The sequence below is a fragment of the Alosa sapidissima genome, chromosome 10 (assembly GCF_018492685.1).
Source record: "Alosa sapidissima isolate fAloSap1 chromosome 10, fAloSap1.pri, whole genome shotgun sequence".
Lineage (NCBI taxonomy): Eukaryota > Metazoa > Chordata > Actinopteri > Clupeiformes > Clupeidae > Alosa > Alosa sapidissima.
The window spans coordinates 36,314,647-36,330,630 of NC_055966.1; the positions used below are offsets into that span (position 1 = coordinate 36,314,647).

General features: G+C 40.4%; 1 protein-coding gene across 3 annotated transcripts in view; it reads right to left on the reverse strand.

Annotated features, from left to right (window-relative positions):
* The window catches only part of rorc (RAR-related orphan receptor C), a 40,892-nt gene extending 27,806 nt beyond the window's left edge, over positions 1 to 13,086 (reverse strand). The window contains exons 1-2 of one of the 3 annotated variants that reach the window (XM_042106810.1): positions 12,821 to 13,086; positions 12,583 to 12,701 (exon numbers count right to left, since the gene is read on the reverse strand). In XM_042106810.1, coding sequence (XP_041962744.1) covers positions 12,583 to 12,643 — 61 coding nt within the window. In that variant the 5' untranslated portion in view covers positions 12,644 to 12,701; positions 12,821 to 13,086. Of the gene's footprint in view, positions 1 to 12,582 lie in introns of all 3 variants that reach the window. The other 2 variants (XM_042106811.1, XM_042106812.1) reach the window with 2 other exon arrangements.
* Positions 13,087 to 15,984: the final 2,898 nt, after the last annotated feature.

Consider the following 15,984-nt stretch of genomic DNA (forward strand, 5'->3'; position numbering starts at 1 on the left):
AAATCAAATGTCCAGAGTGATATCTGCATGTTCAGCCCAGAGTGAAATCAAATGTCCAGAGTGATATCGGCACTTTCAGATCTGGATGCTCATGCAGGAGGCCCGGGATATGGTGACCCTTTGCCTTGTATAAAAATCGGACTTTTTGAATAACTTCAATTTTTTAAAACCCCTCTATGCAGTTTTGGCAATTTCTTCACTGTTTTCTCGCTTTTTGCTCGCAGGTTTCTCTGCAGAGCTCCCCCTACAGCTTCGGAGTATATTTTATGACACTCCTCAATCGGTCAGTCTGCCGTTTCCTCTTTCCCTGTTCCTCTGACAACGGTTTACTCACTTTCTGCTTCTTTTCGCTGGCTCTGCCATGACGAATGTCTGAGAAATTCCATCGCTACCTTGTTGTAGCCGGAGCCTGGCGTGCATGTGTGTAATCAGGGGATGGGCAGTATTTCTGATACATATTTAAAATATGTATTTCAAATACAAAATGGTACTTTGAATGTCTGAGAAACTCCATCGCTACCTTGTTCTAGCCGGAGCCTGGCGTGTGTGTGTGTAGTGCAGTAAAGAAATTCGTTACATCGCTAGTCCGCGAGACTTCCTGTCTCTGAGGCCGTCATCCCGCCGGTCCACAGTTGGGGTTTTTCCACTCACAGGCACTAGGGGGAAGCGAGACGGCCACCACTCAACCCGAAAAATGTCATATAATCATTCCAATAGATCTCTGAAGTTCGCCTACAAAAAAGCTGCCATCTTTGACATCCGGTATCTGCCGATTTTTCCTATGGGAAAATAACATGGGGATTTTGAATTATCGCACCTGTTAAACTCTCGCGGGGACGAAAAAGTCTGAAATGCAGAGGTTTTTCTGAACACACTTTTGTCCTCTGCCTTCAAGTGGATACTGTGATCTCCGGTACGTGAAGGCGGCACACTTAGATTTTTGCTACCCCAGAGCTAACTTGCACTGCAACCTGTGTCAGAGGCCTCAAGTAGTACGTGTTGGCAACAATATCTCAAGCAGCATCACACTGAGCACGGGGGCCCCCCAGGGCTGCGTGCTCAGTCCGCTGCTCTTCACCCTGCTGACGCATGAGTGCACTGCAACCTACAGCAACAACCACATAGTGAAATTTGATGACGACACAACTCTGGTGGGTCTCATCACCAAGGGCGACGAGACTCAATACAGGATGGAGGTCGACTTTCTGACCACGTGGTGCAGGGACAACAACCTCCTGCTGAACGTCAGCAAGACCAAGGAGATTGTTGTTGACTTCCGGAGAGGTCACACCCAACACCTGCCACTGACCATCGACGGTGCTGTGGTGGAGAGAGTGAGCAGCACCAAATTCCTGGGGGTGCACATCAGTGAAGACCTCTCCTGGACCACCAACACTGCATCACTGGCGAAGAAAGCTCAGCGCCGCCTGTACTTACTGCGGAAACTCAGGTGAGCAAGTGCTCCACCAGCCATCATGACCACATTCTACCGAGGCACCATTGAGAGCATCCTCTCCAGCTGTATCGCTGTGTGGGGCGGAAGCTGCACTGAATACAACAGGAAAGCCCTGCAGCGCATAGTGAACACAGCTGGAAGGATTATTGGTGCTTCACTCCCCTCCCTGAAGGACATTTACACCTCCCACCTCACCCGCAAGGCGACCACAATTGTGAGTGATGCAAGTCACCCCGCTCACAACTTGTTTGATCCACTGCCCTCTGGGAAGAGGTACAGAAGCCTGCGCTCCCGCACCACCAGACTCACCAACAGCTTCATACACCAGGCTGTTAGGATCCTGAACTCTCTCCCCCCTCCACCCTCAGCCACATAACATCCTGGACTTTTGGACCCACAATGGCTGCCTTGCACTACTCCACTTGTACACTTGCACACTTTGCAACTTGTTGTTGTTGTCCTGTTGTCCTGAAAACACTTCTGAACACACTTCTGCTGCTCTTACATAACTTGCACCACTATGCCACTTGCATACTTAGGTCAAACAGAACTACCTCAGCCATTTATTGGCCTGACTTTTGCACTATTATATTGACTGTCTACTGTATGCACAATTGCACAATTTCAACCCAAATTTTGCTGCTCTTATTTCTTCATTGTATGTGCCTTCTTATTTACTTTTTAATTGTTTACTTGAATGTTATGTTTGTCTGTGGACCTAATTGGTAAAATATGTCGGTAACACCCCATAATAAGGTGCCATAATAAATAGCAAACTAGTAATTACCTAACCCTTTGTTAATTGTTACTAAAATATCTATTTGGCACAAGTTAATATTTTTTTCATCATTAATTCAATATTAGTTGTTTGCAAAAAATCTGTATGTTAATATTTTAACAAATCTATTAACTAATATTGTATTAATATGTGTTAATAGTTAACTAAATGTCTTTTTGGCACTAATTAACAGTTATTTCTTACATCATATAAATGTTAACTGTTTATTTACAAACTATATACTAATATAAAAGTTAATGACATATTATTATTTATCTAGCTTTTCTGATTAGCTTTGTGGAGAATTTATGGAATTTATGGTTTATGGCTTTATGGTCTTGTGGGGTGTATAAGGCACCCTACTGCCAGTGGTTGGTTGTGTGACAGTTTGCGCACCTCTTCTTCCACTTCATCCTTATTGGATACCTTTGTGGTTGGCTGTCCTGTAATTGGTGACCCTCTGTTAGGTGTTTGAAAGTAGTGTACTCTTTGCCTTTGGAAGTACTATTTGGTTGCTGCTTGAATTTAGTGAAATTCAGGGGAGGGGTGTAACAGAGTTAGAAATATAGTTTAGTGTTTGTATGTGATTTTCGCCGTAATTAAGCAGCTTTTTTGAGATTGGTGTTTTAGAGCCCCCTTTGGAGAAACGGTATACTGCAGCTCTGCTGCGTTTTGTCCTTGCATTGTTGCCATAGCTGATCAGAAGCGGTATGCTTTGCATTGGGTAGGTTGACTATATAAAGCACTCTCCACTTTGTCTTAATTTTGTAACTGTAAAATGTTGTTTACGTTGAAAACTTTGATATACCACCTGTATTATATTACTTTACATGTATTGTTAGGATTTGGTAGCAATTCTAGCAACTTAGAGAACGTTTATTAATGTTTTCATTATGACCACGAGTTCATACACGAGTCTAACGTGACTAGCTGTAAACTCCGCTAGCAACTTTCCATGCATTCAGTGTAGTTTAGCTTAGTGCTCATGGAAAGTGCAATTCAGTCTAGCAGGAAATGAATGTACATTTTGTTTAGCATTATGTTTATGCATTACCTCCGTATGGTCTACGTCTGTGAGTGTTTAGTGAGTCTCGTTCTGTGCACCTGAACATTCCATGTCGCACGTCTCCCTTGCTAGTAGGGCTGACAGTGATGGTATAGGAATCACGCATGTAATGTAGCCCATTCAACTACTTTTTATTTTGCTTGTGCAGATGCTGTTTTATGTATGTCAGTGCCTGAAGGCATGTTTTGTTTTACATTTTCCTAAAGGAATAAATGTGATAAGCCAGTTTTGGTCTCAGTCCCTTCACTGTCTGACTAATAGTTATATATTACTAATATATTTATAAAGCTTAACCAACTTTATTATAAGGGTCCCCCATACTGATAGTTATATATTACTAATATATTAATTAAGCTTAACCAACTATTGCAAGCGTTTCTGGCACCGACAAGAGTAGCGGCATGTCAAGGTAGCTCCGTGTTTTTTTCTTGAATTTCCCTTTCGGGATCAATAAAGTATCTATCTATTGTAAGGGTGGTTCATATTGGGATAGGCAGAAGCACAGTTTAATATCAATTAGTTAAATAATAATAAGTCATTAACTTTTCTATTAACATATAGTTTGTAAAGAAACATTTAACATTTAAATGATGTAAGAAATAACTATGCCAAAAATACATTTAGTTAACTATTAACACATATTAATACAATATTAGTTAATAGATTTGCTACAACATTAACATACAGATTTTATGCAAACAACAAATATTTAATTGATGATGAAAAAACTATTAACTTGTGCCAAATAGATATGTTAGTAACAATTAACAAATATTAACAAAGGGTTAGGTAATTACTAGTTTGCTATTTATTATGGCACCTTATTATGGAGTGTTACCAATATGTCTTGTCTCCACCGTGGGATAGTGGGAAACGTAATTTCGATCTCTTTGTATGTCTTGACATGTGAAGAAATTGACAATAAAGCAGACTTTGACTTTGACAAATGTAACTGTAAATGTACTATATATAGCGCTTCTCTGTTCCTCCGAGCACTCAAAGCACTTTAGAGAGTAAAACAATGAGTAATGCCCCATATTCATCCATTCACACACACACACACATACACAGATGGCAGAGGCTGCAATCAGGAGCAGTTTGAGGTTCAGTGTCTAGCTCTGGAAGACAACAAATTCACCCTTCGGATGCCAAAAGAGTGGTTTGGGCCCTGAAATTTCACTGTGTATTAAGGCTGCAACTAACAATTACTTTCATAGTTGATTCATCTGTTGATTATTTTCTCAACTAATCGATTTGTTGTCTGATTGATAAAATGTCAGGAAATGGTGAAACATTGTCGAATAGTGATTCCCAAAGCCTAAGATATCCTCAAAGGCCTTGTTTTGTCCAGACACCAATTTGGTTTACTGTTGTTGGAAGAGTTGGGAGTTCAAATATAGGGATGAGGTTCAGCAGCTAGCTATGTGGTATAAAAACAATAACCTGGCACTCAACACCCAGAAGACCAAGGAGATCATTGTGGACTTCAGGAGAACCAAGAGCAAGACACACACACCCTTACATATCAGCGGTGCTGAGGTGGAACGTGTGTCTAGCTTTAAGTTCTTGGGGGTCACATCACAGAAAATCTTTCTTGGTCTCTCAACTCATCCAACCTTCACTTTCTACGGACCCTTAGAGAGCACACCTATGTCCTAGAATTCTCAAGACTTCTACCTCTGTACCATTGAGAGCATACAGTAGGCCTACTCACAAACTGCATCTGTATGGTACAGCGACCGCAATGCTGCTGACCGCACGCTGCTGATCGCAAGGCACTGCAAAGAGTGAAATCAGGCCAAAGGACTATTCCCTCCATTCTCAACTCTTATCATAAACACGGTACAAACAAAGCCAAATCCATTGTCAAGGATGCCACCCACCCACACCATGGTCTTTTCAGCCTTCTCCCATGCAGCCCATACAGGAGCCTGCGCTCCCCCACCAGCAGGTTCAGACACAGCTTCTTTCCAGAGGCTGTTACACTGCTGAACAAAACTACATCTTCTGTCTAGCATTTGCACTTTAGCTGTTTACTTAATTTTTACTTCTGCACTGTCACCTGTTTACATTGACTGCCCTGCACTGTTTACCTGTTTACATTTACTCCTGCACTGTTTCATCAATGCCCTTGCACTACTAACACCCAAAAACAGCATAAATATATTTATTTATTTTTTATATTCCATAACTTGCCCATAAAGATTAGATTAGATTAGATTCAACCTGTGCTATATATACTGCTCAAAAAAATTAAGGGAACACTTTAATCATAAACTTGATCGGTACTCTGACACTGTTTGGTTCTGAGCACAAGTAAAAACTTTTGAAGCGAGTGTTTTATTTTGCAAGAACTGTCAGACATTCTGTGAAAGTAATTTGAGAATGGAGAAAAGGGTGGAAGGTTTCAAAAAATGTGTTTTAACAATTGTGGAAAACTGTTAGTGTTCCCTTAATTTTTTGAGCAGTATGTATATACATATACAACAAAATATATACAACATATATATTATAGTATATATATATATATATATATATATATATATATACACAGTTAACAGAATTATTCATACCCCTGGCAAATATTGATTTAATGTTGATTTTTTTCTTGACCAATGTGTTTGTTCTGACTGAACTGACACAGCCACATGACATAGACAATGTGGTAGAAACATGGAATCAAAAAAAATAAGCATTTTTATCTTTTTTTACATTTTTATGAAAAATGGCGTGTCCACAATTATTCATACCCTTTTAAAATAATCACTGGAAACATCTTTATTTGCAATCAAAGCTCTCAAAACGGTTCTTATAATACGTACCAAGCCGCTCCATATCTCCACAATGATTGTTGACCGCACCTTTTTAGCTGCAATCCAGGTTTTGAGGCAGGAAGGATTATTTGCCATCACTCTGGCTTTGTACTCACTTTTTTGACGGATTGAGGTCTGGACTCTGGCTGGGCCACTCTAAAATATGACATTGTTCTCTGTTAACCATTTCTTGACTTGTTTGGCTGCATGTTTTGGATCATTGTATGGTTTAATGGTCCAATGATGCCTATTGGGGCAGGTCTTTTTGCACACTGCCTGATCTTTTCCTCCAGAATCTCAGTGTAGCCTCTTGTTTTATTGTTACCGTTTACTTTGAGAAGGTCACCAGGTCTCCCTGGTTGAAAAACATCCCAAAAGAATACTTTTATAACCCCCACAATTGAAATGGACATGGTGTCTTAGGAATTTAATGCTTTTTTTATGCCAATCTCAGGGCATGTCCCTGGGTAAAAAAAACTCAGCGAAAGCTAAATTCTTTGTCCAGGTGTGCCTTATAAAGGTTTAGCTGAGTTGTGCATGTTTGGAGAAGAGTGATCCATGATCAGCATCCAAGATGACCAAGTGATCCATTTTGAGATGGAGTGAACATTTCAACCACCAAAACACCATCCACAATGTGGAGAATAGCTATAGAAATGTGAACCTGATGAAGCAAATTGCGAAACGCGTTGTTCACGCCAAATAAAGTCAGCAAAATATACCCTCCAGTGTGCGATGTATACTTCTTTTTTGACTTTTCAATAGCTATAGAAATGTATTAGTTTTGGGTGTTTTTCAGAAAATGGGACCTGGTGAACTTCTCAAAGTAAACGGTAACACTAAAACAAGGGGCAAATTGAGAATTTTGGAGAAGATCAGCTGTCTGCCGAGAGACCTGCCCCAATAGGCGGCATTGGACCATTAAACCACACAATGATCCAAAACATACAGCTAAACAAGGCAAGAAATGGTTAACGAGAACAACACCAACATTTTAGAGTGGCCCACAGTCATAGTCCAGACCTCAATCCGTCAAAAAGTGAGCACAAGACCAGAGGGATGGCAAACTAGATGTACCGCATAGCGGTACAAAATATGACCGCCGCTCAGTCCTGTACATCCGTTCCGCGAAAATAAATCACACTTCAATTTGTCTCCATATTTTACTCCATCCCCCACTCTTGAAACTTTTGTGTATGCTTGTTTGGCATGCCTGAGTGTATGTGTGCGGCTGCACAGAAAGTAGCCTACTGGTGCTGAAAAGGTGAATAGATTGTAGAATAGCCAAAGAAGATGTAGCATTGTTATAAAACCTTTAAAATCTCTAAACAATCACAAGTAGGGCAGTTCATCACAGTTCATCCATTGCAACTGGATTGATGAAAGGTCACTTACACCTGTAGGCTACATTGTATTTGGGAAAAGCAAAAGGTATCAGCATAATGTTATTTATTTATTTATTTTTTATGTATTTTTAAACAAAAACATCTCTGTCAGTTCCATGCCGTTTTCAACAGCTATCAAAAACAAAGGTCATTTTTGGATGGATGGATTTTTTGTGAATGTTTCTTCTTCTACATAAGATTTTAGTCATCTTTAGTTCATGTAATACTTTATTGTCAATGCACAAATTAAGTAACAGTAGTCTGAAACGTTATTGTTAATGCACAAATTAAGTAACAGTAGTCTGAAACGTTATTGTTAATGCACAAATTAAGTAACAGTAGCCTAGTCTGAAACGAAATGCTGTTTTACATCTAACCAGTGGTGCAAATAACTGACGTGTCCAAATGGGCCTTGATGAAATGCGTCGCTAGAGACTGTTCATACACATTTTAACGGGCCAAAGTTGAAGAGCTTTTGTCCGTTATTGTTAGTGCAAATATAGGCTGATTCATGTTCCCTTGCATTGTTTAACTGAGGTCCATGGCTAGTCTGGCTTTCATCAGACCAAGCTCAATCTTTTAAGAAATCAAAAAATAAATAGCGGGCAGATCTGGCTGGGTTCACCCAGCCTAGTCCATAGGCACCCGATATTGTTTAACTGTCCGATTGAGATATACACGCTCTGGCTATTCTAAATGCAAAAATGTATCAGGGAGTTATGACAAAACGGTAACTAACAAACTAGATCCTAATAGAAAGCTGTTAGCTTCCCTAAGCTACAGGTAAGATTATAAGGTAGGCCTATTTACAACATAAATGGTCAATAGGCTATGCTGGCGACACAAATAAAATCTCCTTTGGAAACCAATGGCTTACGCCTTACAGTATCAAGCGGACTTAAACTGTCATATCGTGGCGAAAAGTTGTAATAACATTCACGCAGCTCCATGAGTCAAGGAAAGCGCGAATGAAGTAGCCACTTCTAAATGGGACCCACTACACAGTAGCTTAAGGTGTGTTGCTAAAGCAGCCATAATGAAATGAAGGTGTCATTGTTTGGATACTTCACACACACGTGCTTTTAAATTTCACAGACTACAACTACCAAGCTGTAATCAAAGCACATCGATTCCCCTCTCACACCCTGCACGCACTTAAAGCAAAATAAACAGGCGTCTCAGTCTCACGCATGTATAGGCAAAACTGTATCAGACCGGTGTAACGTTGGTAAATCTTCCATTGCACAGAATGATTTTGTAGCACGTGCAATAAATGACAGTCGAAAGATACAAACAGTGCTGCTATCAATTTGCTTGGTATAACCGCATTTATAGTTTTCTACAAATGCAATAAATCAAATGCCTCCATCACTCAACCAACGCTAACGGTAACATTACCTAGGTCCTTATTGATATTACAAGATTAACGTACCTGCAGTAAAAACCAAGCATGTCCGATAAACATCCTCAGATTTATTTCGGCTTCAAGAAGAAATGGCAATTACACTTCATGTGAACATCGTCCTATCCTTATTAGATGTTCGCTTGCGGTAAATTACAGTCCTTGTATGAAGCGTCCATTGTTTTTTCCAACCCACTTTTAACTTCCAACAAAATTACGTCTCACTGCAACGATGCGCCATCTAGTGGACAAACGACTACTTCTCGCCAATACTGAAAATGCAGCCATGATGATGATGATGAATATTTATTTTGGCTTTCTTTTAATCCTACTGAATTTGTAATTATGTATAGGCCGTTCTAATACCGATAGTATGTGGGTGCCTGTGTGTGTGCATGTGTATATGTGTGCACCGCCATTTACAGGCCAATGAGTGTACAGTCACTAAATGTACACATAACCTAATTTTTTTAGACCCCCCCATGGATGAAATTCTACGAAACTTGGCATACCCCCGGAGAATGCCAGGTCAATCATACACATAAAATTTGGTGCAGTTCTGAACATCTTAACTGAAGATAGGGGCGATTAAAGCAGAATAATATTGCATTTTCATTTTTTACCGGGGGGTGGGGGTGCAAATCACAAATGAGTGATTATGAGCCAGGTTGATGTGGGCCCTTGAGACCAACATACCATAAAAGATTCTTCATCCTCAGTGCCACGGTTCAGGTAGTTATTTAGGAAAAACTGTTTTTTTTTTTGCGGTTCAGGGGGCCCAGCACGGGGGGGGGGGGGTTGGTGGTGGTCCCCGGGGACGAAATGAAATTTTTCCGTAAAAGTCTAGTGGGGCTACATATCCACCAAATTTCATGTACCCCGGTGGTTCGGTGTCCCTGGTAGCAATGACCAAAAATTCAGGGAGTAGATGACGGGAAAAATTCTTGAATTGTGTGCATGTGTGCGTGTACAAATTTATGTTTATGTGTGTGGGTGTGTGTGTGTGTGTGTGTATGTGCGTGCTTGTGTGTTTGCCTGCGTATGTGTGTTTGTGCATGTGCATGCATGCGTACATATGTCTACTGTGTGAGTATGTGTCATACGTATGATTACTGTAAATGTATGTGTGTGCGTGTGTATCTGTTTATGCACATGTGTGCACATGGAATGGGTTAACATGACCCCTGGAGGCAAACATACGGAAAAAATTGGTCATCCTAGGCCCTACAGTTCTCAAGATATTCACAGAGAACTGTGTCTGCCCTACCCTCCTTTCGGGGGGTCCAGTCCAGCGGGGGGGGGGTGGGCTACAGATCAAAACGAAGAATGACGGTTCCATGCTATCCATGTGGGGGTACATGCCCACCAAGTTTTGTGTACCCCGGTCTTTCAGTGTCCCGGGAATCCTTGTTGGTGTACGTCACTAAATGTACACAAATTATTTTATTGTAAGGCCCCCCATGAACGAAAATACACAAAACTTGGCATGCATTCGGAGGGTGTCATAATGATCCTACACTTTTAATTTCGTGCAGTTTTGACCTTGTCAGCCAGAGATATTGTGATGAAAACACCTAATTTTTTGCTTTTTAATTTTTAACTAGGTGGCGCTATACATGAAATAAGTGGTAATGGGATGGGTTGACATGCCCCCTTAAGACCAACATACATAAAAAAGGTGGACCTCCTAGGCCCTACGGTTCTCGAGATATTCACAGAAAACTGTCTCCGGCCACCTACAGGCCAGTTGGTGTATAGTAACATAAATTAATTTATTGTGTGGCCCCCCATGAACGGAATTCCACAAAACTTGGCGTGCATACAGAGGGTGTCATAATGATCCTACACTTCCAATTTCGTGCAGTTTTGACTATGTTAGGTCACAGATACCTTCAATTACAACACCTCATTTTTACTTTTTTGTGTTTAACTAGGTGGCGCTATACATGAAATGAGTGGTTATGGAATAGGTTGACATGGCCCCTTGAGATCAACATACAAAAAAAAATGGTCCTCCTAAACCCTACGGTTTTCGAGATATTCACAGAAAACTGTGTCTGCCCTACCCTCCTTTCGGGGGGTGCAGTCCAGCGGGGGGGCTACAGATCAAAACGAAAAACGATGGTTCCATGCTATCCATGTGGGGTTACATGCCCACCAAGTTTCGTGTACCCCGGTCTTTCAGTGTCCCGGGAATCATTGACGGAAATGTGGGCATGCGAAAAAGAAAAAAAAAAAAGAAAAAAAGAAAAAAAAAAAAATCTGACTAAACCTATATGACCGCCACTTCGCTGCGCGGCGGTCATAATAATCGCTTTTGACTCAAAACCCAGATTGCTGCTAAAAAGGTGCAATCTAGAATTATTGTGGAGACATGGAGAGGCTTGGTAGGTATTATAAGAACCATTTTGAGAGCTGTGAATGCAAATAAAGATGTTTCCATTGATTATTTAAAAATAATACCGTACTCAACCTGCACTTTGGAATGTAATGCTTCTTTTGCACTTCTGGTTGATGTCAACTGCATTTCATTGGCTCTGTACCTGTACTCTGCTAAATGACAATAAAGTTGAATCTGATCTAATCAAAAAAAATATTAAAGTTTAAGAAACTGCAATCAGAGAATTTGTAGGCATCATATTTTCCTTAAAAAATTACACAAAGCAACTAACCAACATTGTTGGCGAATAGTTCAGTAGTTGACAACTATACGATTAATGGATTAATCGTCACAGCCCTACTGCGTATTGAAGTAATTTGAGCAGTAGGTTGAAAGGGGTCAAGCAGTAGATCTGAAATTAGCCAATCAGCTTCTAGAAATAGAGGTGAAATCCAAACAGACATACTAACCCCTAATCCCAACTGTAATCCAGATTACAGCACTCTTACAACACACAGCACCATTCAGATTACAGCACTCTTGCAACACACAGCACCATTCAGAGAGAGAGAGAGAGAGAGAGAGAGAGAGAGAGAGAGAGAGAGAGAGAGAGAGAGAATAGACTGTGATCAGATTGCTGATATACCAAAAAAATATCTTGTAACTATGATTTTTGTAATGATTTAATTTTGTAACTATGTGAGGAGATGGAGGAGAGACAATCACAATATGTGATAATCACATATCTAAAAGTCTGTTTCTCTGTGTGTGTGTGCTGAATCATTTCTAAAAGAAAAAAAAAAGGTTGAGCAGTGCATTATGCAACTGGGCATATTTGGTGCTAAACCAAATTCAGCATACCTTAGATTTGTGGCAAACTGTCAAGACCTTTGTCAGCTCTATCCAATGATCTTGTCACTTTGTCAAAGCTCATTGAACAATGACTTGTCCCATTAACAGATGACACAAAAGCGAATCTCTCTCTCTCTCTCTCTCTGCATGTCTCTGTATGTGTGACTGTGTAACTGGGGTAAAGAAAGAGTATGCGAAAAATATGGCACACTAACCCCTTACTCATGTTTGATCACACCTCAATATACAGCCATGTATGCGCGAAACCGCGCGCGCGCATGCACACGCACACACACGCGCGCACACAAACACACACACAAACCTTGCCCCATGAGAACGACCCACTCAGACCTAGACTGTTGCGCAATATTCAAACTCCTAAATCTTTATTTGAATACAATTAACTTAATAATTTTGTATGTCAAGTGCTATTAAAGATTTAGTCCTTACCAGATTTGATTTGTGCGTCGTTGCAATATCCCTCCGGCGAATCAGGATAGTCATTTTCCATAACTTTTTAATCAACTTGAAGCGCAACTTGTTCTCAGGTCCACCACGGCTTCGCCCACCTGTTCACAGAGAAAGGTTTCCCTCTACAATTGTCAGGAAAAAGTCTTTCCTTCCTCGTAAATGTTATGTAATTTAAAAAGAATTGCTGATTGCATGGCAGTCTAAACGCTATAAACACCTGCTGCGTTAGCGCCCTGGGCGACGCAAACGTTTAAGCAGACACATCGCCATGCCCAAGTAGGCTACTCTAATATTCCTTAGTTACTACAACAAAGTCAAAAGTTCTCGTTTCTTGCGATCATGGCGCTAAAGCAAAATGTTGTTCCTTGACAAGGTTGTTTTGCCGCTACCGGTAGGTCTCTGGTTGGACAGGCACGCCACTGTTGTCATTTCGAAGAGGGAAAAGCAGCTGATTGCCGAGTGACCGGGACAGAGCACCGCTGACCGCGCGCTTGGAAAATCACCGCTCGCGCGCTCTTGTCCCGTTTACTCTCGCGCCGTCCCCAGCTCACTCGGTTATGTCACCGGCGATTATGTAACGGCCTCAGTCGCGCAGGCAATTGCATGGTTTACTTCACAACTGACAAACACACTATCTGTGCATTAGTAAAAAAAGGCCATGATTAGGCCTACCGTTTAAAATCATTAGGCCTACAAAAACCAGATCCATATAATCAGGTTCCCCATCCACATTGTTGTAGTCTACTTAAGAACAGGCTAGCGTTGTCTATAGGAAATAACATCTTTATTTCTCTAAGTCAATACTGAAAGGTATATCACGCATTTCCATTGTTGTTTTCTGCAACTGAAAATCCGTCTTCGAATGTTTGTTCTATGAAAGATAGGTGTAGCCTATTGATCTCTGTTTGGCCTGCACTTGAGTGTGCTGTTACATAACGCGCCTAACTGGACTAGTGCAACACTGACTCAAATTCTGCATTCAGCCTGTATTTGAAAAAAATACACGTCTTTAAAAAGCCAACTAGCCTAAATAAAAAAGATAAATGGAATGAAATACACAACTGCGCGCAGATGAGAATCTCTCCCAAGTATCGTGGGATACCGAGCCCCTATATAAACGTGTGCGGAGGTCTCACATTTTTCACCAAAATGTTATCGATGCCAATAAAGATGCAAGATATCCTATAATTAAAGAACTAAGAAAAGTAGCCTACTTATTTTTAACATCTTCGACAAGAGATTAGGGTATAGGCCTATGCCCTTATCTGGGACGATAACTACATTCGGTTATTTTGCAAACACCCAATGAACATTTGCGCGCTTGTCAGGGTGCTTGATCTACGGGCTTGGTTTGATTGCCTAGAGACTTTACGATATTTGACTATTTACATTCGTTAACAGAATTAATGAAAACGCCGAATGTAGGCTATTTTTGTTTTGTTGTGAGAACAGGACGTTGCTTATACAGGAGAAAACGAGTTGGTGTGGATGGGCGGTTTTCACCATAACTTGCACCTCTTGGAAATGTGTCGAAACCAATTTAAAGTTCGTCTCTTTTCACAGAAACCAATCTCCTCTACCCGTTTGACCATGGCCCTCTCCAGCCCAAAGCCACTGAGGTGCGGTCTCTGCTTTGCGACCTATTTTGGCCAGCGTTTCACCCGCACCGTGAGCCTCTGGAGAGCTAGGACTTAACCGTGAGTGAGTGCGCATGCACACACACAGACACCAAAGCAGACTGTGAACGCTACGCCAATTGAATCATGTCTTATGCTTTTGATATAATACATTTGAAAGATGCAAATGTCGATAGTTTCCTTAATAGTAGCATGGAGAAAATGGAGAATTAATAAAATGTGAGATGACTCAAGGTCTCGCTATTTTCGAGGAGTATCCTGGACTCGTTCAGTCTGTCATGATCACACATATACTGTATCCAAAAAGAATACGAACTATTGCCAACTGTAAATTACTGTAGCAAACACCGTAGCCTATGTATGCAGGATTTCAGTTCCAATTCTCATTGTTTCAAAGTTAATAAAAAAGGAGTAATAATTTAATAGGCTTTCCATCACCTAGGCCTACACCCCTTACATAAAAAAGGCCAGATATGCAGCCCAGAGGTTTCACTATTGAGATTCAAATGCAACTCCGTTTACCTTTCTGCAAGTAAACTGAATAAACACATTAGGTAATTAACAGCTTCCAAATAAAAAAATAAAATAAAAAAATCAAAGTCACTTGCTTCATTTCGGTAAAAACAGAGGTATATAAAAATAAAAAACGGGGTAAGACGCAAAGGATCAAAACAACCTTATTTTTTTCTGTGAATTAAACATTTGATTTTGTGAAAGTAATGTTGGACTTGTGAAATACCAGGTGAAAATGTCAGCAAACCCCCAGCAAAACCCACACTAATGTCCAAAACACAGGTGTGAATTTAGGTCACACCTGCATAAAGTCATCGCTCCTAGCATAGCAGTTCTGACCTTATGACATGGGAATCAAATGTTCACAACTTCAGATAGCTGTGCTGCCATGAGCTCTTTCAACAAATGACTGCAATTTACAAGATCAAGCCAAACAAAGTTTGCTCCCTCTAATCTCTCACTGCTAGATGCTGGTCCACGGTCCATTTGTTGTTTCTAGTCACACTATTTTAGCGTTTCTTTAACAACAAGCGAAAACTGACATTGCAGTCACAGAAATGTTTTGCACAAAAGAGAATTTTCCAGAAATATTTATTGACTCCCCACTGTTGCATTGAACATTATCTGTAAAACACTGTCAGTTATGGATCATCAGAAGGCCACACCGTAAAATATTATATTCAAAATAAAATAAATGTTAAAATCTATGGTGTATTAATAACTGTTACTTGAGAATAAATAGTTTGTTCATAAATATCCAGACTTACAGATAAAAACTAAATAGAGAACAGCCTTATATGTTCCTTGTAACATCAGAGGTAGGATGAACAACAAACAAAGGGGTTATGGAGAAGGAGGAGGGAGATTTTTTTTTTTTTTTTTTTTAAATGCAAAATTGGAAAGATGCAAAAAAGAAGTGTCTGCCAGTGAAGGAAAACAAGGACATGTGGAGAAAATGAGAGCTTGAGAAGCTGAGTTCAGTACACTGTGCTGCATGACAATACCATAAAAGAACATGTGTTGGACAGTTTGGGGGTGAACGTCAGGCATGTCTCCAACAACTCAGAGGTAAAATGTTAGTTGGACTGGTCAATCCTTCCCTTCCTCGTAACAAATTAAATTAAATGAAATTCACATACTGGCAGACACTGCACAGAGCGACATAATAACTATTGCACAGAGCGACATAATAACTATTGCGCAGAGCGACCTAATAACTATTGCACAGAGC